This window comes from Stegostoma tigrinum, chromosome 20, assembly GCF_030684315.1.
Source record: "Stegostoma tigrinum isolate sSteTig4 chromosome 20, sSteTig4.hap1, whole genome shotgun sequence".
NCBI classification, from domain to species: Eukaryota; Metazoa; Chordata; class Chondrichthyes; order Orectolobiformes; family Stegostomatidae; genus Stegostoma; species Stegostoma tigrinum.
This window is the reverse complement of record NC_081373.1, coordinates 13,155,015-13,179,998: the sequence shown is the minus strand read 5'-3', so window position 1 is coordinate 13,179,998 and position 24,984 is coordinate 13,155,015. Positions and strand designations below refer to the sequence as shown.

Below are 24,984 nucleotides of genomic sequence, written 5' to 3'. Positions count from 1 at the left end.
AATTGCATCAACAGAATGAAAACTCAAAGAGGGAGACTGGTGGTCAGAAACTGAGATGACAATGAAATGTGATTTTGTATGTGTGTGTGTGTGTGTGTGTGTGTGTGTGTGTGTGTGTGTGTGTGTGTGTGTGTGTGTGTGTGTGTGTGTGTGAGAGAGAGAGAGAGAGAGAAGGGAGGGGAAGAAGAATGTGTGGAAAAGAAAGTGAGAGGGGCAGAGTGAGAAATTGAGAAAGTGTGGAAGAGAGACAGGCAGTGAGAGAGAGAAAAGGTGAATCAGTGAGGGAGAGGGATACTGAGTGAAAGAGAAAAAAAAAAGAGAGTGAGCGAGACTCAGAGACAGATCAGCCATCAAGCAACAAAATGTCAACTCTACTGGACACAGACAGATCTAAACTGGGAAGAGTTTAATCAAGGATCTAAACTAGGGAAGGCAATGGCCTAGCAGTACTATCACTCAACTATTGATCCAGAAACTGAGCAAATGTTCTGGGGACCTGGGTGCATATCAGGCCATGACAGATGGTGGAATTTGAATTCACTAAAATTCTGGAATTAAGCGTCTCATGATGACCATGAAATTATTGTTGATTGTCAGAAAATCCCATCTGGTTCACCAATGTCCTTTAGGAAGGGAAACTGCCATCCTTATCTGGTCAGGCCTACGTGTGATCCTGGACCTACACAATGTGTTGACTCTTAACTGCCCTCTGGATAATCAGGGATGGGTAAGAAATCTGGCCCAGCCAGAGAAACCTGCAACCATTGAGCGAATTTTTAAAAATAGCCTAGAACCATGCATTGTGGAACCTGAGCACAGTTCTTAATTGCTGTTTTCAAGGAGTGGGAAAATATATTACTGAATTAATAGCATTTAGACAATAGACAATAGGTGCAGGAGCAGGCCATACGGCCCTTCAAGCCAGCACCACCATTCATTATGATCATGGCTGATCATCCACAATCAGTATCCTGTTCCTGTCTTATCCCCGTAACCCTTGATTCCACTATCTTTAAGAGCTCTATCCATCTCTTTCTTGAAAGTATCCAGAGACTTGGCCTCCACGGCCTTCCGGGCCAAAGCATTCCATATATCCACCACTCTCTGGGTGAAGAAGTTTTTCCTCAACTCTGTTCCAAATGGCCTACCCCTTATTTTTAAACTCTGGTGCCCTATGGTTCTGGACTCACCCATCAGCAGAAACATGCTTCCTGCCTCCAGACTGTCCAATCCCTTAATAATCTTGTACGTCTCAATCAGATCCCCTCTCATCCTTCTAAACTCAAGTGTATACAAGCCCAGTCGCTCCAATCTTTCAACATGTGATAGACTGGCCATTCTGGGAATTGACCTTGTGAACCTACGCTGCACTCCCTCAATAGCAAGCATGTCCTTCCTCAAATTTGGAGACCAAAACTGCACAAATACTCTAGGTACGGTCTCACCAGGGCCCTGTATAGCCGCAGAAGGACATCTTTGCTCCCTTACTCAATTCCTCTTGTTATGAAGGCCAGCATGCTATTAGCTTTCTTCACTGCTTGCTGTACCTGCATGCATGCTTTCATTGGCTGATGTACAAGAACATCTAGATCTCGTTGTACTTCCCCTTTACCTAACTTGACTCCATTGAGATAGTAATCTGCCTTCCTGTTCTTGCCACCAAAGTGTATAACCACACATTTATCCACAATAAACTGCATCTGTCATGCATCCGTCCACTCACCTAGCCTGTCCAAGTCACCCTGTATTCTCATAACATCCTCCTCTTTTCACACTGCCACCCAGCTTTGTGTCATCAGCAAATTTGCTAATATTACTTTTAATGCCTTCGTCTATATCATTAATGTATATTGTAAACAGTTGCGGTCCCAGCACCGAACCTTGTGGCACCCCATTGGTCACCGCCTGCCATTCCTAAACGGATCCGTTTATCACTACTCTTTGCTTCCTGTCAGCCAGTCAATTTTCAATCCAACTCAGTATTTTGCCCCCAATACCATGTGCCCTTATTTTGCTCACCAATCTCCTATGCGGGACTTTATCAAAGGCTTTCTGAAAGTCCAGGTACACTACATCCACTGGTTCTCCCTTGTCCATCTTCATAGATACATCCTCAAAAAATTACACAAGATTAGTCAAGCACAATTTCCCCTTCGTAAATCCATGCTGACTCTGACCTATCTTGTTACTGCTATTCAAATGAGTCGTAATTTCATCTTTTATTATTGACTCCAGCATCTTTCCCACCACTGACGTCAGGCTAACCAGTCTATAATTTCCTGTTTTCTCTCTCCCTCCTTTCTTGAAAATTGGGACAATATTAGCCACCCTCCAATCCGCAGGAACTGATCCTGAAACTATAGAACATTGGAAAATGATTACCAATGCATCCACGATTTCTAGAGCCACCTCCTTAAGTACCCTGGGATGCAGACCATCAGGTCCTGGGGACTTATTAGCCTTCAGACCTAACAGTCTTTCCAACACCATTTCCTGCCTAATATAAAGTCCCCTCAGGTCCAAGCAATAAGTATATACCCTAATGATTACAGTGTAGATATTGACAGCATCAGCTATGGACTTTCCACTGGAGCACTGCAAAGCTTTTCACAACTGCCCCCTCGAGAGGAAACAACTTAGAGCTCAATTTTCAGCTGCACAGAGAAACAGCCATGGTTACAGATACGCTCTCACTCTACGCAAACACCTTCCAAAATTCAGCAAGTAATGGTGATGAAAACACATTAACTGTTTGTGAGATCTTGCTGCACACAACTTGGACACTGCATTACCCTGCAGTTGCAACAGTGGTCTCACTTGAAAATCATTTTGCATTTCAAAGCACTTTGGGATGTTCTGCAGTCAAAATAGGCCCTAAAAGCAACAACATCCTTTGCCTCAGCCTGGGTTGAACAGCTCTCAGAGAGCTGCTGGGCTGGTTACCGGTCAGTACAGAAATCCTGCTTAGCAGTCAATGTTACAGCTCTAGAACCAAAATCTGAGTGGCTTTCACACCAAGTGGGAGATGGACTGAAGTCAGTATGGGTGCAGCCATTCTGATCATGCAAGAAGGACAAAATACCATGTTTAAATTAAATGGCAACACATAATATTGCCTGGAGCTCCCCTGCTTTTCAAAATTGTTCAATAAATTGATTGTCAAGCCAAGCGGGCAGACTTATCCACAAAATGACATCCCTGACAGTACTGCACACAGAGGGTCAGCGTGGATTTTGTGGTCATGTGCCTGTGGTATATCTTGAATTCAGGATCTTCTGACTCAGACATGACATTGTCAGTAGGCTGGCAGTTTGCTGCCATTCAACATCCAAAAACTCTGGCCCAGCACCCAATGAAATATCTCAGCATCATCTGTGCTGCTCGTTAATTGGGATTCTTCTCTTCATGGGATGATGCCATACAACAATCATCATTCCCACACATCTCTCAGCTGATGAGCTCCTCTATATCGAATGCCACTTGGATGGGAAGCACTCAGGGAGGCAAGGGCACAGACTGTACTCTGGTCAGGTACTTCAATGTTCATCACAGAATGGTTCAACAGCATTACAACTGACTAAGCTTGTCAAATTTTAAGGACATAGCAGTTTGATGGGGTTTACAGTGGATAGAGAAGGAACCCACAAGAGATGAAAAAATCGTTTTTTACATCATTTTTGCCATTTTATCGAAAAAATATGCAGTACTTTATTCATAACAAATGTAGAAGTACATTCCAAATTGGACATTACTGAAAACACAATAAAATACAACTTTTCTCCCTTGAGCACTCTTAGGTGCCTCAACCCATGATATTTACCATTCACATTCAGTGACAAGCATACAGTCCCAGTGGATCTATGTTACCAGTCTCATGGTACAGTTTTTTTTTCTGAAAGCCCCTGGACAGTGGTCTTTCCCCACTGCACATGCAACGGCTACCTCAAATTTCAGTGAGTCCCTCACCACTCGGTCCTGAACTTTGGAATGTGCCAGTTCCAAACAGTTGATCAAGGGCAACACCTTGCACCGGAAGACCAGCAAGTTTCAGATTGACAAAACAGTGTCTTTCGCCAAGCCAATGTCTTCCAGATGCAGTGGATACTTGTTTCTGTGCACGTCCCAGCAGCCTGTAGAGCAGCACAGCGTCCCCTGTCACAGAGAGGCTGGGGATGTGCCTCCACAAAAACAAATGTGTCTCTCTCCAAACCTTCCTTGTAAAGTCACACTCCAGCTGAAGATGAGTAATGCTCTCTTCACCACTGTGCAGGCCCTGAAGGTGGCACCAAGATATCGGGCAAGCACAAATGATCTGATGGGGGCTGCCCTTCCACCAGAAAGTTCATGTTTTATAATTAGTTTTCTTATTTATGATGAAACAATCATAGTCCATTAATCAGTTAGCCTACTCTTAAATTATTTTGTTTAATTATAATTAATACTAGAACGTTGTGCACCATGTGACAAACTGTTCTGAGCAGGGGTCACTCAGCCCGAAATGTTAACGCTGATTTCTCTTCACAGATGCTGCCAGACCTGCTAAGCTTTTCCAGCAATTTCTATTTTTGTTACTTGTAAGTTTCACTTCATTCTATATGTGGAGGTGCTGGTGTTGGACTGGGTTGGACAAAGTCAGAAGTCACATGAAACTAGGTTACATTCCATCAGCTTTATTTGAAATCACAAGCTTTTGGTGCACTACTCCTTCTTCAGATGATTATCACTGTTGCCAGCCAGAGATTGCTCACACATCCCTTAAATAATTAGAAATTACCTTTGCCTCACTTAAATTGATCAGAGTACATTAACCCTATTGATCACATTATGGGTATGGCTGGGCAAGAATTCATAGCACAGGTTTTCTGAGACTAAAGCGCACATCAAGTTTGAATGTGAACGTCAAAGCCTGCTGTTTGGCTAAAAGCAGATGATCACAAAACATGCAAATGACAGGGAGCGAATGGAGACAAGATGTTGACTGCTGCCTTATATAGGTCAAGAACTGTGCTGGGTCTGTAAAGTTGCTGTCTGGCTTTTTTAAGTATTGCTTTTGTTACTGCATAAAAAATCATGGAGTTGAATCACCAAATATTGTTGTCAGAATAGTTCAAGTTTCACATTAACAAATAAGCATTCAATGAGTATAGACTCATGATCTTAGGTTTTAAAATGAAAGGTAATACTTCTTACCAGCAGCCAAGAGCTTGGTGCTTGTTTGAAAGTTCTGGCAATGATACATTCTGCTAAATCGTTTTGACAGTCTGCTCATGGAGCCATCCAATAGGATCAACCATCTCCAAATACTTCAGGGCACGGAGGACGTTATATGTCTAAAACTACCTGAAACTCTGATCAAAGGTTTTTCTGTACAAGCACATAAGACTGTAAGACTGTAAAACCACAAGGTGTAAGAGCAGAAGCATACCATTCAGCCTATCGAGTCTGTTCTGTTATTCATTGAGATCATGGCTGATCTGATAATTGCTCAATTTAATTTTCCTTCCTTCTCCCCATAACTCTAGATTCCCTTATTGATTAAAAACCTGTCTGTCTTGGCCTTGAAGATACTTAACAACCCAGTCTCAGTAGCAGTTTGTGGTAAAGAATTCCACAAATTCACTAGTATCTAAGAGAAAAAAATCCTCAACGGCTGGACTCTACCCAAGGGGAAACAATTTCTCAGTATCTGCCCGGTCATGGTAAAGAATCTTATATATCTCAATAAGGTCTTCTTGCATTCCTAAAAACACCCATGATTACAATGTCAACCTGAAGAACCTCTGCTCACAAGAAACTCCCTTCATACCTGGAATCAATTTAGGAATCCTTCTTTGGACTGCCTCCAAGACATAAATATTTTTCCTTAGATAAGGGTACCAAAACTGCTCACAGTATTTCAAACATTTCTACGCGGAATAGATGATGTGATACAGACTATTAATTTGGAGTGTTTTGCAGCAATCTGGCTAGACCCAATCTTCTTTGCACTGTGAACAGGTAGAAGATCAGCATGTAGGGATGCTTGGACTTTGTCCTCACCAATCTACCTGTTGCACATGCAACGTTTAAGACATTACTGGTGGGGGGAACTGTTCGTGTGGAGGCAAAGTCCCATCTCTACACTGAGAATATCTTTTATCGTGTGCAAAAGACAAGGTTAAAGTATTTAATAAAATGTGAGGCTGGATGAACTCAGCAGGCCAAGCAGCATCTCAGGAGCACAAAAGCTGACGTTTCGGGCCTAGACCCTTCATCAGAGAGGGGGATGGGGGGAGGGAACTGGAATAAATAGGGAGAGAGGGGGAGGCGGACCGAAGATGGAGAGTAAAGAAGATAGGTGGAGAGGGTGTAGGTGGGGAGGTAGGGAGGGGATAGGTCAGTCCAGGGAAGACGGACAGGTCAAGGAGGTGGGATGAGGTTAGTAGGTAGCTGGGGGTGCGGCTTGGGGTGGGAGGAAGGGATGGGTGAGAGGAAGAACCGGTGAGGGAGGCAGAGACAGGTTGGACTGGTTTTGGGATGCAGTGGGTGGGGGGGGAAGAGCTGGGCTGGTTGTGTGGTGCAGTGGGGGGAGGGGATGCACTGGGCTGGTTTAGGGATGCAGTAGGGGAAGGGGAGATTTTGAAACTGGTGAAGTCCACATTGATACCATATGGCTGCAGGGTTCCCAGGCGGAATATGAGTTGCTGTTCCTGCAACCTTCGGGTGGCATCATTGTGGCAGTGCAGGAGGCCCATGATGGACATGTCATCAAGAGAATGGGAGGGGGAGTGGAAATGGTTTGCGACTGGGAGGTGCAGTTGTTTGTTGCGAACTGAGCGGAGGTGTTCTGCAAAGCGGTCCCCAAGCCTCCGCTTGGTTTCCCCAATGTAGAGGAAGCCGCACCGGGTACAGTGGATGCAGTATACCACATTGGCAGATGTGCAGGTGAATCTCTGCTTAATGTGGAATGTCATCTTGGGGCCTGGGATGGGGGTGAGGGAGGAGGTGTGGGGACAAGTGTAGCATTTCCTGCGGTTGCAGGGGAAGGTGCCGGGTGTGGTGGGGTTGGAGGGCAGTGTGGAGCGAACAAGGGAGTCACGGAGAGAGTGGTCTCTCCGGAAAGCAGACAGGGGAGGGGATGGAAAAATGTCTTGGGTGGTGGGGTCGGATTGTAAATGGCGGAAGTGTCGGAGGATAATGCGTTGTATCTGTTCGAGCTTCAGTTCACCTGGGCCATCTCCAGCACATCCCTCACCTTCCTGGACCTCTCAGTCTCCATCTCAGGCAACCAGCTTGTAACTGATGTCCATTTCAAGCCCACCGACTCCCACAGCTACCTAGAATACACCTCCTCCCACCCACCCTCCTGCAAAAATTCCATCCCCTATTCCCAATTCCTCCGCCTCCGCCGCATCTGCTCCCACGATAAGACATTCCACTCCCGCACATCCCAGATGTCCAAGTTCATTAAGGACCGCAACTTTCCCCCCACGGTGATTGAGAACGCCCTTGACCGCGTCTCCCGCATTTCCCGCGACACATCCCTCACACCCCGCCCCCGCCACAACTGCCCCAAGAGGATCCCCCTCGTTCTCACACACCACCCTACCAACATCCGGATACAACGCATTATCCTCCGACACTTCCGCCATTTACAATCCGACCCCACCACCCAAGACATTTTTCCATCCCCTCCCCTGTCTGCTTTCCGGAGACACCACTCTCTCCGTGACTCCCTTGTTCGCTCCACACTGCCCTCCAACCCCACCACACCCGGCACCTTCCCCTGCAACCGCAGGAAATGCTACACTTGCCCCCACACCTCCTCCCTCACCCCCATCCCAGGCCCCAAGATGACATTCCACATTAAGCAGAGATTCACCTGCACATCTGCCAATGTGGTATACTGCATCCACTGTACCCGGTGTGGCTTCCTCTACATTGGGGAAACCAAGCGGAGGCTTGGGGACCGCTTTGCAGAACACCTCCGCTCAGTTCGCAACAAACAACTGCACCTCCCAGTCGCAAACCATTTCCACTCCCCCTCCCATTCTCTTGATGACATGTCCATCATGGGCCTCCTGCACTGCCACAATGATGCCACCCGAAGGTTGCAGGAACAGCAACTCATATTCCGCCTGGGAACCCTGCAGCCATATGGTATCAATGTGGACTTCACCAGTTTCAAAATCTCCCCTTCCCCTACTGCATCCCTAAACCAGCCCAGTGCATCCCCTCCCCCCACTGCACCACACAACCAGCCCAGCTCTTCCCCCCCACCCACTGCATCCCAAAACCAGTCCAACCTGTCTCTGCCTCCCTCACCGGTTCTTCCTCTCACCCATCCCTTCCTCCCACCCCAAGCCGCACCCCCAGCTACCTACTAACCTCATCCCACCTCCTTGACCTGTCCGTCTTCCCTGGACTGACCTATCCCCTCCCTACCTCCACCACCTACACCCTCTCCACCTATCTTCTTTACTCTCCATCTTCGGTCCGCCTCCCCCTCTCTCCCTATTTATTCCAGTTCCCTCCCCCCATCCCCCTCTCTGATGAAGGGTCTAGGCCCGAAACGTCAGCTTTTGTGCTCCTGAGATGCTGCTTGGCCTGCTGTGTTCATCCAGCCTCACATTTTATTATCTTGGAATCTCCAGCATCTGCAGTTCCCATTATCTCTGAGGTTAAAGTATTTGCCCATTTTGCTTCCTTCCAAAGTTCCCATCATCATAGATGTCAGTGGTTGGTTTGATTCACTCCACATAATAAGCAAGAAAGGGCTAAAAGGACTTGATACAGCAATGGCTATAGGATTTGAGAACATCCTGGCTGCAATTTTGAACATTTGCACTCTAGATATGAAGGCAGCCTTTGACTTGAATGTGTCATTAAGGACTCATGGTTAAATTGAAGTCAATGGGGAATCTGGGAAAACTCACCACTGGTGGCAATCATACCTACCAAAAAGGAAGGTGGTTGTCGTTGCTGGAGCAACATTGCTAGAGAAGTGTAATGCCTGAGTGATCTAGACCCATCTTCAATGGCTTTATCAAAGATCTTTTGCCCAACAGATGTGGGGACAGTCACTGATGATTACAAATCATCAGCACCATTCACAACTCCTCAAATACTAGGCCTGTCTGTGCAGCAATCTTGGATAATAGTCAAACTTAGTCTGATTAGCAATTTATATGTGCTAGACAGTAGTATTTCTGACAAGGGGGAATCTAACCATATCTCCCGCAACTGGCATTACCACCACAGATATCCCACCAGCAACATCAAAGGCTTCACCACCGACCAGAAACCTAACTGGAGCAGTCAGACATATAAGGAATACAAATGCAGATCAAAGTGAGCAACTCATTTCTTGACTTCTACCACTCACAAGTTGGGGATATGATGCAATGTTCTCCATTTGCCCAGAAAAGCACAGTTCTAACAACATTTGATGAAGCTCACCACCGTCCAAGATACAACAACCTACAAAAACAAAGTTGTTGGAAAAACTCAGCAGGTCTGGCAGCATCTGTGGAGGAAAAAATAGAGTTAATGTTTCAGGTCCAGTGGCCCCTCCTCAGAACTGATGGTGGCTGGGAAAACGTCAGTTTATATGCAGAAAATAGGGAGGTGGGTGGGGTAGGGAGTAAACGATAGCTTAGAGCCCAAAGAGAGAGAAAGACAGTTGGACAGACAAAGGATTTGCTAATGATCAGGGTGGGAGGGTGAATAGTAGTTAATGGGGACTTTTAGTCACTAACAACAGGGGGTGTGATTTACAGCATCCGCAGTTCTTAAGGTTTTTAAAACAACCTACAATTAAGCACATCATAAAAACCAAATTCATTCCATCCACAACTGACGCTCAGCATCAGCAGCGAATTGTACCATCTGTAAGATGTGCTGCAGTAAACCACCAAAAGCTCTTTCCACAGCACCACTTAAACTCGTTTAGGAAGGGACAAAGGCAACAGGTATGCGGGAATAACACCACCCACAAGTTCTTCTCCAAGCCACCTACAATCTTGATTTGGAAACGTATCGCCGTTCCTTTTCGCTGCGACTGGGTCAAACCCCTAGAACTACCTCCCTGGTGGTACTGTGGGTGCACCACTGGCAAATGGGCAGCAGCAGCTCAACAAGGCGGCTTGCTCATCACCTTCCAAATCACAACTCAGGGGCAGGCAACACACATCATTCCGCATTGTCCTGGTCTCGGGAAACGTGGCCAAGAAGCCACGGGGTAGCCAGCTGGTTGCTGGATACAGGGCTACCGTCCTTGCTCAGTGCTGAAGCTACAGGTGACTCCAGGCTCACAGCTGAGAAGATTCTAGGCGAAGGGGAGGGCGGCATCACCATGGTAACCATTGGCAAACGCCACCCGTGCCAGCAATAAACACACACACACACACACACGCTATGAGAATAAAGTAACATTAATGATTTCTCAAAATTCAACGACCCCAGTCAGTTTACAAGACGCTGTTGCACGAATCAGAATTAAATCGCAGTTTAATCGATACTCACTTCAGCCGCAGCCTGAGGCAGGCCCAAGTCACGTGACTACGACCCCTGTTTTCCCCGCCGCCTCAAGTGAAAACGCGACGGCGCAGATTTTATTTTTAATCTCTGTCTCCATGTTATTTATCGCCCTCGGAGAGCGCAGTGCGGTTATTTTAATTTGTTTTGTGTGCGCGCGTTGATCGGATTTAGTTTTGATCTCTGGCCCCTCACCCCGCTCCCAGGCGGGCAGGGTGCGGCTTTCTGATTGGTTACCGCTGGATGACCCCTGACCCCCGGGTTGGAGATGCTGGTGACGGGATTGTGCGGCCGCTTCGGCCTCCGGGCGATCCGGACCCGGGCCCGGGCCTGGGCCTGGGCCTGGGCTCGGGCCCGGGATGGAGGCCGAGCTAACTCGGTGAGGAGAAAGACAGGCTGTTATTGTAAACCCCACTGGCGGCAGGAGGGCGTAAGGAAGGTGTATTTCTATAGCGCCCTTCGTCCGGCTATTTCCACCCCCGTAGCCCAGACGAAGTACTTTCCATGCGCGATTGTTGTTGGAGGAGGAAACCACGGCGACCCCTTTTCTGCACAGCAAGATTCCACGAAAGGCTGTAACGATAAGTCGGGTCGGAATGCAAGGCGCTAAGAGCTGGGTTAGAGTGGAGGGGGAAGGGGTTGAAGGACAGCAAAGGATAAGAGTTGAGGTAATGTATAAAAGGCAGATTGTAAGGTCTTTTGTCTCACAGTAACACCGACCTTGCCTCTGGGATGTAAGGTTCAAGTCTCACTTGTGGTAGAGGTGCCTCACGAGATGCAACTACGACACATTGCCTGGAAATCCGGTGCTTTAGATTCCGGGTACATGGTTACGTAACCTTAAATAATCTCTGGTTCCTAATATTGGATAGGATTGCAAAAGATAGCTGTGCATTTCCCGTCTGAAACCTCCCAGCCTGTGGTTCTACTCACTTACAGTACTTTCAGGCTGACAAATACAATAGGATTACATATATTAAAATGGTGTTTGAAATCATAATAGCTATGATAAAACTACAGTGGATCAGGAGAAGCTGTTTTCATTGGTAGGTTGATTAGTGACCAGAGCTCCCAGATTTAAGATGATTCACAGAGCAGTGAAAGAATTATGTAATAAACATAAAGTACTGTGAATGCTGTAAATTTAAAATAAGAACAACTTGCTGGAGAATTTCTGACATACCCACTTCTGTGGAGAAAGAAACAGTGCTAACTTTTCAAGTCTAATATGACTCCTTTGGAATTGTGGCAGAGTGGAAGATGTTGCATTCAAAGCGTTAACTCTGTTTCTCCCTCCAGAGATGCTGTCAGACTGCTGTGTTTCTTCAGCATTTGAAATAGTGAAGTTGTGACTTGGAATATGGCACCTGTAAAGGTGTAGGAAGGAATTTTAAGACTGGCTTTCAAAAGAGTGACAGATACTTGGGGAAAATTTGCAGGACTTTGCCAAAACAATGGGTTGGGCTATAACTCGATAGCTCATTTAAAGGTCATGCATAGGCATGCTGTAAGATTTTATGACTAATAATCTTCATCTGGTTCTGTAAAAGGGAGTCAGCCATGCTGTTTTATTAATTCTTCTTTTCAGCTAAGTCACACTTGGAAACAATGGGGAGTGAGAAAGGGAATGAGTTCTGTTGTTACAAAAGTATCAGCGCAGTCCAGGACAGACCGTATACCCAGTGTCATCACAGACCGAATCTTGGGCAAATGGATGATTGTTTGCAGTGGAATGGTTGTGGGCGCTGTGGTCCTTGGCGGAGTAACCAGGTAAGTGAAAGTCTTCTGTCAGTAAAAGCAACCGCTTCCACGACGAAGTCATGGTTCTTTATTGATGGCCTGTTCATATTTCTGGCTAGGCCAATATTTGATGTTTGTATTAATTGATTTTGCTACCTCCTGGAACCACTGCAGTCCTTGTAGGATCCCCACAGGGTGGAAACGGCCATTTGGCCCATTGATTCTACACCAACCCTCCAAAGAGTATCCCGCTCAGATGCCAGCCCGCTATTCTGTCCCTGTAACCCTGCACTTGTCATGGCCAGTCCACTTACCCTGAGCATTATGGGCAGCTTAGCATGGCCAATCGACCTAACTTGCACATCTTTGGACTGTGGGAGGAAACCCACACAGACACAAAGAGAAAATGCAAACTCTGCACAGACAGTCACCCGAGGTTGGAATCAAACCTGGGTCCCTGGAGCTGCGAGGCAATAATGCTAACCGCGGAACCATCTTGCCACCCCAAGCCATCCTTGACGTCTTGAGGAAGTAGAGATGTTGTGCTTTCTTGCAGTACTATACCAGATGTAGTACTGCTGGATTTGATGGGAATAATAGGAGGAGAGGTGTTGAAAATCATCGCATGACAGAATGATTTTGACTCTTTTCCAAATCTATTTTTATTAAAGCACACGCTGGTGCAGTCCAAGGAGGATGAAATGATGAATATTTGTTGAGCACAGAGAGAGTACTTTAAGGGCTTTCCTTAATTTTCCACAGGCTGACCGAGTCTGGCTTATCGATGGTGGACTGGCACCTCATCAAGGAGATGAAACCCCCAAAGACTCAAGGGGAGTGGGAAGCTGAGTTTCAAAAGTACCAGCAGTTCCCAGAATTTAAAATGTAAGTAACAGGTGGCAACATCTCTGACCCTCATCACGTTTGTCTGCAATGCTGCTAGATCAATCAGGCTTTAATTAGAGCCTTGCGCCTGCTCTCTTTTGATATCTTGTCCCTGGCCCAGTTGCTTCTGGATCCCGTCTCATTTCTCGAGATTTGAGCACTGTGACATAATCCAGGTTAATGCCCCCAGTGCAGTACTGGGGAGGTGCAGTCCTTCAGATGAGATTCAAAACTAAGCTCAAGGTTTAAAAGATCTTATCACACTATTTCAAATAATATCAGTCGTACCTGGTATCCAGGTCATCATTTACGCCTCAACCAACACTAAGAAATGGTATCACATTTCTGAGGAAGGTCGCTGTATGTGAAATGTTACGTCTGATTTCTCTTCACAGATGCTGCCAGACCTGCTGAAGTTTTCCAGCAACTTCTGTTTTTGTATCTGATTTACAGCATCTGCGGTTCTTTCAGAATTTATTATCACATTTCTGATGGTCAAAGTTGACTATAAATTGGCTCCCGAGTTTCCTGCTTTGCAACTGTGACTGCGCTTCAAAAGAACCTCATTGGCTGCCGAATGCATTGAGCGACCCTAAGGATGAGAATGGCACTACAGAAATGAAAGCCTTATTTCTTATTTTAAAAAGAAAGTGTTTATTTTAAGCTTCCAACCGTAGTTATACAAGTAGCTTTTGGGCATTTCGTGTTGCTGTGACATTTTCATCTGCTCAGACTTCGATTGAGACAAAAGATCTGATTTCACATCTAGTTCCTTGACTCTTCCCTTTTGTTTATTTATAACAGTTGAGGATAGTAAGGTGGGGTGGTTGGTTTGACGTTCTTGTTGAATTAGTAGCTACTTTTACTCTAGCAGTGGTAAGACCCGATCTGTGACTCCTCTGCATCAACTGCTCCGGTGTTCTTTCCTTCAGATTAAATCATGACATGACTTTAAACGAGTTCAAGTTCATCTGGTACATGGAATATTCTCACCGGATGTGGGGCCGTGCAGTGGGACTGGCCTATATACTGCCTGCCATTTACTTTTGGAGGAAGGGCTGGTTCTCCAGGAGCTTGAAGCTGCGGGTGGCAGGCCTTTGTGGATTCGTGTGCTTTCAGGTAGGTGAAATGCCGGTGACCACCTACCATATCGTGAGATTTGAAAAGGGGAGCCTAGTAAATCTGAAAATGACACAGATTAAAACAGAATGGTGGAAATAATTGGTGGTAGGGCAGGATCTGTGGGGAGAGAGAAGGAGAGTTGATGTTTCAGGTCAGTCACCTTTGGTTTGAACTCCGACAGATCGTCGGCCTGAAATGTTAATTCTGTTTCTTTTTTTAGCTCCCGCCAACTTCAGAATTGAAGAAGAGTTATACCGGACTTATTAACTCTGTCCGTAGATCCTGCTGGATTTGCTAAGTTTCTCCAAGAAATAGTTGGAACTTGTCAAAAGGGTATGGCGATTATCATAGGGGGTCCTACATGTATATTGGAAAAATCAGATTGGACAAAGCAGTCTAGATGAGGAATTTATTGAATATTTGGGCAATTTCCCTCTTGTTTTCTGCATGATCTTTTGTGCATTACCATTCTAATCCTAAGAAAGATATTTTCACTTTGGCAGTTCTGATCTGTCCAGGGTTTTAGCACCTTACCTTGTTGTTGTTCCTCAGGGTTTACTCGGTTGGTACATGGTGAAAAGTGGTTTGGAGGAGAAGAAGGATTCACATGACATTCCCCGGGTCAGCCAGTATCGCCTGGCTGCTCATCTTGGATCTGCACTGTTACTCTACTGTGCCAGCCTGTGGACTGGTCTGTCCCTGCTCCTGCCTCCGAACCAGGTAATGTTCCTCCAGCAAAACCACTGTTTCTGTTCCTTCAAAGTTATAGCTTTTAAATAAATTGCAGTTAGGGATAATGTTTTTATATTTTAAAGCAGGTGAAGCGAGAATATTCCCTTAAGTTCATTCTGTAGATTTCGGTGCCATTGACATTTATTGTTTATCCATAAGTGGTCTAGAAAAAAATGGTAGTTTGCTATCACCTTGAACAGTTGTGGTTGTGCTTTTAGGGAGGCAGTTCCCAATATATTGACTCAGTGGCAGCGATGGAACAACTAGGGAATTTCTAGGTTGGATGGTCAGTGTAGACTTGAAGAGTTTCCAGATGATGATATTCCCATACACCCCTTGTCTTTTCAGTAATTTGGGAAGATGCTGTCGAAGGAGTGAGTTGCTGCAGCATATCTTGTAGATGGTGCATTGTTCCTGCTGTACTTCAATAGTGGAGAGAGTGAATGTTAACTGTAGTGGATGGGGTATCAGTCAAGTAGGCTGTTTTATCCTGGGTAGTGTCATGCTTCTTCAGTGATACTGGAGCTGCACAGGCAAATGGGGAGAGCATTCCATCACACCCTTGAGTTGTGCCTTTGTGGATGGTGGGTAAGGTTTGGAGAATCAGTAAGTGTTGGCCATTGCTATCTTTCCAGTCTCTTATCTGCTTTTGTAATCACAGTATGTACGTAACTGATTTGCAGAATTAGTGTAAATAGCACTGGTGTTTCAATGTGTAGGTGCAGTCCATATTACCACTGTTGTCAAGGAAGAGGACAGAATCATTTTTAAAAACTAAAAATACTGTGAGATTGCTTGTGTTAAAGTTGTAATTTCTTTTTATTATTGAAAATAACCTTACATTTAATCAATAAGAGAAAAGTAGGTGAGAAACATGACAAACACAAAGTGAAAGAAGAAAGGCAGGAAACAAAGGTCTTCAAGCTACATAGATCTGCCTTTTAAAGTGCACACTCTGGAATTGGTGTTCCCATTAATTTGCCTGCTATTTACGGTTACAGAGGTAAACTTAATTTAGGAAAATGCTTAACAACCCTCCAAAAACAGGGTGTTTGTGCGGAACAAACCGCGAAGTTGAGATATCTGCACAAGTAGGAATTTCTGTGAAACAAACATAAGCAGAATGTGCTCTGAAGAGGAGTCACTGGACTCAACATTAATTCTGCTTCCCATCCACATATGCTGCCAGACTCGCTAAGTTTCTCCAGCATTTCCTGCTTTTTTGTTTGTTTCAGATCTCCAGCATCCACAGTTCTTTGTTTTAATATCGAGCTCAATTGTTTGGCCTTTATGGAACAATTTGTCAGGAATGAAGCAAGTGACTAAATGATGAATCCACTTAGAAAATTCTGAGTTGATTCAGGCATGGAGATGAGCAGGTAACAGGAATAATACAATATTCTAGAGTTAAGCATCAAGCCCCTTTGTATCCCTGAGCACTCTTCCCATCAATGTGTGTTTATCCGATTGTCAGTGAGCAACTTCCACCAGTTCTATTTCCCATGCAGTAGTTGTCGCCTCTGAGTGAGGCTAGCGATTATAAATGAAGTACAAGATGAATTTAAATATTTGGGTTTAACTTAATATGTTGCAGTCAAGTGTACATGCATTGCTTTTAATTTAAGCTTTTTGTTAACACAGATACCCAACACTAGTCGAATGATGCTGTTGAGGAAATTTGCTCGTGGAACTGGGGGCTTAGTGTTTGTTACAGCACTGTCAGGTGAGGAGCTGGCCTAAGATCACTGACCAAGCTGTAGAGACATTGGTCTTCGGGTAACATGAGATCAAATGGGCTGAAAGGCCACCCTCACTGGGATCCTTGAATCGATGGAAGATGTGAGTGGAGCTGAAGAGTCTGGAAATACCGACAGAGAGCCAGCTGATGGATTTAAAATCAAGGAAATGAATTTGGGGCGGCACGGTGGCTCAGTGGTTAGCACTGCAGCCTCACAGCGCTAGGGACCCGAGTTCGATTCCAGCCTCGGGCGACTGTCTGTGTGGAGTTTGCACGTTCTCCCCATGTCTGCATGGGTTTCCCCCAGGTGCTCCGGTTTCCTCCCACAGTCCAAAGATGTGCAGGCTAGGTGGATCGGCCATGCTAAATTGCCCGTTGTGTTCAGGGGTGCGCGGATTATAGGGGGATGGGTCTGAGTGCAGACACCCAAGGGGCGGTGTGGACTTGATGGGCCAAAGGGCCTGTTTCTACACTGTAGGGAATCTAATCTAATCTAATGTATAATACAAGAGCTGCATCTTGATCAGACTTGGTGGCGGGGGGGGTTGCGGAAATAAGGGATACAAGAAGTCTTCATTGCGACAAAGGATGACAGACAGCTCAAATACAGAGGAATGACTGGGCTATGAATACGGATTTGAGAAGACAATTCTTTTCAAAAGTCACTATTGAGATCAGTAGTAGAACTGTTGAATTGCCTTGGATTATCAGAGCCTTAATGTCCACTAATTTTTGAGTGGTATCCAGTATCAACCCACTCTGCATTCATTGAGGGAATGCAGCTGTGTGAATGGGTGATGCCCCTATATGGGGCATCCCAATGTCAGTTAGTACATAATAAATTATAGCCACATGTTATTACAAGAGCAACACAGTGGTAAAGTTTCACACAGCACTCCAGGTTGAAATGGAGACAAGCTCTATTTAGTTGGGAAATCAGATTTAGGAGGTGAAGTCTGAAATTAAGAGCAAGGTCTTTCAAGAGTGGAATTACAAATTGTTTGTATATGCAAAGGGTAGTAGGCCTTTGGAACTCTTCTACAAACAGCATTTTTTTTGTTAGATCAATTGTTGATTTTAAATCTACAATTGATACTTTTTTTATTAACCGAAGATATTAAGAGCTATGGGGCAAAGATTAGATATGTGGAGTTAGATTGTAGATCCGCTGTGATGGAACAGTCTCAATGGGCTGAGTGGCCTTTTCCTGTTACTATTGGTCAGTTAGAATTAGTCCTTTCCAGAAATAAGTTTAGCAAATGAGTGGAGATAGTTAAATTCACGGGAGGGAATCTGCTCTTGACTGACTACATTAATATATTCGCTTCCACTGATATTTATTACAATGAATGAAGACAAGACAGGAATGCAGCATTTCAGATTCAGAGCATTCTGCACTTATATGCTGATAGGATCAAGAACTACAGCAAAGTTTAATTTGGTTTATCATTCTCTGCATCCCTTCCCACCCCCAGAAAGAATCCTTGCCTAAAAATGCCGACTAGGACCAGAGTAGTAATTCCGAACTGTCCCCTTGTACCTGACCCAAGTTATCCTTCCCAGTGCATGAATATGGATAACAATGTTGTGACTGCGCCTGTCCAGGGGAAGGGCGATTTTCCATCCCACGTCTGATTCCAGCCCTCGTACATGGTCAAGAGGCTTTAAGAGCATCAGATAGAAAATATCATCAGAGTATCTGTCACTGACCTAGTGACAGATACTCTGATGATAATGTTGAAAAGATCATTCCAGTTAAACCTCTGATGTGAACTCCAACTAATTGGTGATTGTAAACTCATCAGTTTGTTGTGTGGAACAGCTCTAACATGTCCAGACTTGGATGTTGTCCTGCTGTGGGCTGCTCCGTTTTCACTGAGTTGTAAATGGAACTGTGCACTAGAATTATCAGCAAATGGCTTATGTCTTAGAGGAAGTTGTTAAAGATATTTGTACTGAGGACCCTGTCCTAAGCAATTCTTACAGTGACATACAGGTGGTGTAACCTTTGGTTTCCCAAAAACCTTAATTCCTCTGTGCCTCAGCTGCACAAGGGGTTTCCCTTTCAACTCCATTTCTGTCAGATTTACAGTGCTATTTGTTGCCAACCATGTCTAATGGGTGGTGTAGGGTTCTGGTAGAGGGTTAATGATCCACTTTTCCACCACAAAAGTTGAGGGAACTTAAGTTTACTTAATTAATCTGCAATAATAACTATTCTCGGTAATGGTGACCGTGAAACTATCATCGGTTTGTCATTTAAAGCCCATCTGATTGCTAATGACTTTCAGGGAAGGAAAACTGCTGTCCTTATTGAGTTTGACCTACGTGTGATTGATTCTTAACTGCCCTTTGAAATGGTGTGGCAAACTAGCTAGTTTTCAAGGTGGTGGACTCACCTCTGCATCATTAAGGGATGGGCAATAAATGCTGCTTTTCTAACTGTTACTGCCTTGTAAAATTGCTTCTGAGAAATAGTACTGAGCAGAAAAGTCCTGAATATGTAGGCATCTTGTCTTTTGAAGCCATACAACAGGACCCTATTTTATGGTAGCTTCAATAATTGTGTTTTCCCTTCAATCTTTTTGCACAGGTGCGTTTGTTGCTGGGCTGGATGCTGGGCTTGTCTATAATTCTTTCCCCAAGATGGGAGAGCGTTGGTTGCCTGATGACCTCTTAGCCTTTTCCCCAGCACTCCGAAACTTCTTTGAGAATCCAACTACCGTTCAGTTTGACCACAGAATCTTGGTAACTATTTTTAAAGTGAATGCAATCTTGATCATACATTCTTCTATTACTGATTAACTCCTCCGCACTTCAATTCTTGAATTAGGATGTGGCAAGTTAGGCTCTAGCAGGACAGCATGAACCAATGCCTTCTAGAATTTTTTTAAAATCTCAAAACCTGTACGTGGGTTGTCTTCTTTTTCCCCTACTCTGAGCTGAGTTAGTTGCCTAGACTGACTGGTGGAGGTGCTACAGTTGTCTTCAGTGCTAAGCTGGAGAGAGGTGTGATCAGATAGGGATTTGCTTCTGATCCTTGTTCAGCCAGTAGGCCCTTATGGGCAAGATTAGCTTGATTAATGCATTGCAGTGGTTTAAATCAAGCAGAGATTTCCTAAAACAAATTCCTTTTGGTTCATGCCGTCCGGTTGCAGCCTAACCTGCCAAAGGAAAGTAACAAAAATAAGGACTCTGCAACTGGCACAAGGAAATAAATGAGGGCAGGTAAATGTCTTCTAGTACTGAGTAACTTTTGGATCCTGTACATTTGCTGAATGCTGCAGATTTTTAAGTGGAGCTTGTGCCATCGACCTCAACTGAGCTCCTTCCCATTTTCTCAAAGCTCTTCCTGATGAGTGGAGATTGAGCCAGTGAATTTTGACACCTTACATAAAGTGTGTTTTGGTTTAATGTTCAAGCTGACTTCCACACGTACTTCCCTGCAGAATAACAAGGGACAGAAGGCCTTCTTGATTTCTTCCTTCCCTTGTCCAATCGGCTGTCACCTAAAATATTATACCATCTTTCCCATTCGGTCACTCGGTCCTGCTGTGTGAATGTCTGTATTTCAGGTTTCCAGTCTGGCTCTGAAATGATTTACTGTGGATTATTTGTTTCACTGTGTCACAGCTGCAGAAACAGTTCTTCCACTTATGTTTCTGTATCTTTTCTGATTGTATTTATTGTTGTGCCTTGTCAGGGTGTCGCCTCAGTGACTGCAGTGACCATTCTCTATGCGCTTTCCCGCAGGATAGCTATGCCACGGAGGACAAAAGTGGCAATATCATCTTTATTGGCAATGGTTTACATGCAGGTAAATGCGGGCAGTAATAATCTTCAGTATTAACTATTTAAAAATTAATACTCTGGATGTGGGCATCACTGGCAGGTTGCTGTTTACTGAAGACTGTTATATTTTCTTGGCATTTACCTTTTTTGTTGAAACTCCCAGTGCAGTTTGCTGATGGCCTTCCCACTGAGTTAAATGATTATTGGCTTTGTGGCATGCAATGACTGTGAGCTCACTAGGTGGATAACTGCAGATTATATTTTATCGTATGGGATCATGTACCATATCATCAGCATGCTTCCTCTGTGTTCTAGCAAGAATAGCATTTCTAAATTCAGCATGAAACTTTATAAATAGAAGGTGGCTTTAACGCTGTATGTTTTGGTGTACATTTTGGTGATGGCTAGCACGAGGGGACATAGCTTTAAATTGAGGGGAGACAGATATAGGACAGATGCCAGAGGGAGGTTCTTTACTCAGAGAATAGTTAGGGCATGGAATGCCCTGCCTGCAACAGTAGTAGACTCGCCAACTTTAAGGGCATTTAAATGGTCATTGCATAAACATATATTGTTCAGAGCAAATTCAAAGTTTAAGTGCCCATGATGTAATCTGAATTGGTGATCTCTGGATTATTGTTACTGGCAACGTGACCACTGCAGAACTGTGACTCATTGCTGGACTGAAGAGCAAGTGTTATGGCAGGTCCCCGAATTGTAGCACATGGTGCTTAAAGAGGATCCCCACAAAGTGATAATGTCCTAGCTGCTGTGGAATGGATCTGTTAGGAGCGTGCGTTCCATCCCTGAGCTTTGCTCGTGATTTGGCTTCAACTGGTCCCAGCATCTGAGTTCAAAGAGGGTTTAGCAAGAATTTCCACTCATTATTCTGTAAACCACAGCATGGACTTTTAACTGGTGTGTGCCTATAAACACCTTTGTAGCAGAACTAATCAGGTACTAAAGAAAGGGGATGAAAATCACAGGTATCTGTAACTTTGTGTGTGTGTGTGGTGACCTTACATTCTGAAATAATTTTGCACTGATGTGGGAATGTTGTTCTCATTTTCACAGTATTGGCTTATTAAACAGACAGTAAAACCACAACTGATTGACCTCGTTTTCCATGTCACTTAGCTTTTCATTCCATGACACTATTGCCAGTCTAGTCCTGCCAAGCAGAAATGCTGGCAGTGTTAAATACTGCGGGACCTAACCAATGCTACAGCTCAACTCGGTGCCAATTTCTGAAGCAGGGAACTGAAAGGATGAAGTTGAAAAATGATGCACCAAGCTAACTTCAGATTATATTTGAAAACTCTCAGGCCAGTAGCATTTAATCAGCCATGTTGAACAAAATTGGCAGAACATTGCATGTTCCCAAAAACAGAACAGTAAACTGGAACAGGTAATTTTCATTGAAATACTTTGCTGACCCTACCAATAATTAATGTGATCTTGTCCTGTTTTAGGCTGCTCTGGGAATCACTACTCTGCTCCTCTATGTCCCAACTCCTCTGGCTGTTACACACCAGTCAGGATCTCTGGTGCTGCTCAGCCTAGCACTTTGGTTGATTCATGAGCTGCGCAGGATTCCAAAGTGAAGAAAGAAGAGAGTTGAGCCTGGTCCCTATCAGCACACAAGATCCGATTAGAAATTCCTACAGCAATATTCATGCACTTTTTGTTCTACAAAGTTTATTTTCAATGCCAATGATGGTTTGAATTGTTTATTTTTTACTCAAATATTGAGGAGTCGGTCTGGTATTTGTCTGAGATTCTCATGTAAGCAGTGTTGGTCTGATTGAGAGGCTGGTCTTTATTTACCCTGGTGGATATTAACAGTGTAATTATTTCAAGTCTCATCCCTGGCAGTTATTCCCTTTTAAATCCTTTCTGTAATGAAATACCCAAACTCCAGCTACACCCTTAAATACAGTCCATCTTCCTGGGTTTTGTATTCTGTGCTTTCAGGGTGCACTTGTTGGGGTGTGGAGGGGAGAGAAGATATTATTGATGTTTGCCTCTTTATTGTGAAACCGTTAACCAACACATTTGTGTGAACTACTCAGTTGACCAGAAATAATATGGATGTATGTTGCTGAACTAATTAATTTTAACCTAGGAAATGTTAGTTACCATTGATTGGGCATAAGCTTTAATTCAGTTATACTGTATCAGTGCACAATGACGAGTATTACCTATTTAAATATCAATGCTTCCAATCCAACCCAAACTGCTTCATCAGCCCTCATTGCTGGTGATCTGTTCCCACCAGTAAAACACCCAGGTATTATGCAACTCATCTGCAGACAAAATGTAACTTAATTACTATGCACAGTTTTAGAAATGTCACGCACCACATTTTACAGAAATCCAAGTCATCTGAGGGTTAATCACTCCAGTGCTGTTTTCAGATGTTTCTGGTATATTATGGATAACCTAACATTTCAAAATCAATATTTCTTTCTGCATTAAAATTTTATGTCCTGTATGTTCTTTGCTGTGGACTTTTTCTAGGCTGTTTATTTTGGTTTTCTGCTGTCAGCAACAGTTCCTCAGTATTTCCAAAAGTAAGATGCTGCAACTGTTGGTGATCTAAATTCTTGAAAGTGTTAGAAATGCTCAGCCGGTTGGTGACATCTGATGATGTGGGAGAAGAATCAGAGCTCTCCATATTCATTCTGTCTTAACCCTGTACCATCTTTAAAACTTTAAAATATTGACTAATTAGCAATGCGCACCATTGCTTTGTGGCAAATGCCGTGCCTCAGACATGATTAAGGTTTATAAACAAGGGACAGATGATTGATGAAGGGAGGGGGGTAAATGTTGTCCATTTGGACTTTAGCAAGCTTTTGGCAAGGCCCCTCATGGCTGGCTGATGCACAGTTGAAATCACATGGGTTCTGCGGTGACCTGGTAAAATGGATAGCGAACTGACTTAGTCATAGAAGACAAACAGTGTTGGTGGAAGGATGCTTTTCAGATTGGAGATCTGTGATCAGGGGGTCTTCTGCCGGGATCAATGCTGGGACCGCTGTTTGTAATATATATAAATGATTTGGAGGAGAATGTAGGTAGTCTGACTAGTAAGTTTGCAGACTAATCAAAGATTGGTGTATCTGTTGATAGTGAGGAGGATTGCCTGAGGGTACAGGATATAGATAGGCTCGATGCTTGGACGGTGAAGTGGCAGATGGAGTTTACTCTAGACAAATGCAAGGTGATGTATGTCAGGAGATCTAATGCGGGAAGGAAGTAGACAGTAAATAGGAAAACCCTAAGCATCAACGTAGAGAGGGATCTTGGCGCAGAGGTTCACAGTTGCCTAAAGGTGGCAACACAAGTGATAAGGTAGTCATGAAGGGTGTTTGACCCACTTGTCTTAATCACATTTTGGGGCATAGAGTATTAAAAATGGATAAGTCATGTTGCAGCTGTATAGAACTTCAGTTAGGCCACATTTAGAACGTTATGTACAGTCCTGGTTGCCACATGACCAGTGGATATGGAGCTTTGGAGATGGTTGCCTGATTTGGAGGGTATAAGCGAAGAGGAGACATTGGACAAACTTGGTTTGTTTTCACTTGAACATCGAGAGATGAAGGGTTGCACAATTGAGAGGCAGCGATAGTCAATGTCTTTTTCCCAGGGTAGAAATGTCAATTACCAGAGAACAAAGATTGAAGGTAAAAGGCAATAAGTGTAAAGGAGATGAGAGGTAAGTTTTTTTTTAATGCAGAGGATAGTAAGGAATGCACAGCCAGAGATGGTGGTGGAGGCAGATACAGTAGCAATGTTTAAGAGGCATGTTAACACATATGAATAGGCAAGGTATAGGGGAAAATGGACAGCATAGAAGCAGAAGGTTTAGAAAGACATGTATCAGCACAGGCTTGAGAGGTCAAAAGGCCTGTTCCTGCACTGTATTGATTTTTCTTTAGTCATCTCCCTTCCCCTTAACCTTCACAAATTCAGTGACGAAAGGAACCAAAATGCCTGCATCACTGATAATATTTGACACTAGCTTTTTCCTTTATGGAAGTCTCCTATTTAATAACCTCCAAATTAACACTCTTACTTATGAATGCGGTCTGACAAGGGTGTAATTTTAAAGATCTGATCATTAAAATTTTCTGGATTTAAGAATGGCTATTTTACGTTGTCCTGCATTATGTTCCAACTTGCATATAAATTAACTTGCAATTGCACTACAGATCAGAACCTGCTTGCAATCCAAGGACTGCTTGTATTTTCAAATCCTTTCTGTAATGAAAGTACCCAAAACAGTATGAAATATTTCAGCTTCACTCCTAAATATGTCTCCCTACTTTTCCAATCTGTGCTTCCTGGTACAAAGTCAAGGACTCTGGTCGATTTATCCACTGCCATGTTAAATAATGTGTGTTTGTGCATTTAGGTCACAGCTTAATAAATTAATAGTTTATGGAAGGTGA

At 44.1% G+C, this 24,984-nt stretch overlaps 2 protein-coding genes across 5 annotated transcripts in view; one reads left to right on the top strand and one right to left on the bottom strand.

Annotated features, from left to right (window-relative positions):
* The window catches only part of cutc (cutC copper transporter homolog (E. coli)), a 26,520-nt gene extending 15,065 nt beyond the window's left edge, over positions 1 to 11,455 (bottom strand). The window contains exon 1 of one of the 3 annotated variants that reach the window (XM_048550831.2): positions 11,236 to 11,455. The gene's annotated coding sequence lies outside the window, so the exon portion shown is untranslated. Of the gene's footprint in view, positions 1 to 10,503; positions 10,717 to 11,235 lie in introns of those variants that run through there. The other 2 variants (XM_048550828.2, XM_048550829.2) reach the window with 2 other exon arrangements.
* LOC125461732 (cytochrome c oxidase assembly protein COX15 homolog) lies at positions 10,753 to 24,984 on the top strand. 2 transcript variants are annotated; one of them, XM_048550825.2, is made up of 9 exons: positions 10,753 to 10,894; positions 12,104 to 12,285; positions 13,018 to 13,140; positions 14,073 to 14,259; positions 14,815 to 14,982; positions 16,636 to 16,717; positions 19,326 to 19,480; positions 20,436 to 20,549; positions 21,997 to 24,984. In XM_048550825.2, the coding sequence occupies exons 1-9, from the start codon at positions 10,784 to 10,786 to the stop codon at positions 22,126 to 22,128; spliced, it is 1,254 nt and encodes a 417-aa protein (XP_048406782.2). In that variant the 5' UTR covers positions 10,753 to 10,783; the 3' UTR covers positions 22,129 to 24,984. The 2 variants fall into 2 exon arrangements, with proteins under 2 accessions (XP_048406782.2, XP_048406784.1); XM_048550827.2 differs by having other exon boundaries at positions 10,792 to 11,183.

Coding starts and splice junctions, on each gene's coding strand:
- LOC125461732 (XM_048550825.2), top strand. CDS start 10,784: ATGCTGGTGACGGGATTGTGCGGCCGCTTCGGCCTCCGGGCGATCCGG. Junction 14,260..14,814: donor GTGGATTCGTGTGCTTTCAG/GTAGGTGAAATG, acceptor GTTGTTCCTCAG/GGTTTACTCGGTTGGTACAT. Junction 14,983..16,635: donor TGCTCCTGCCTCCGAACCAG/GTAATGTTCCTC, acceptor TTGTTAACACAG/ATACCCAACACTAGTCGAAT.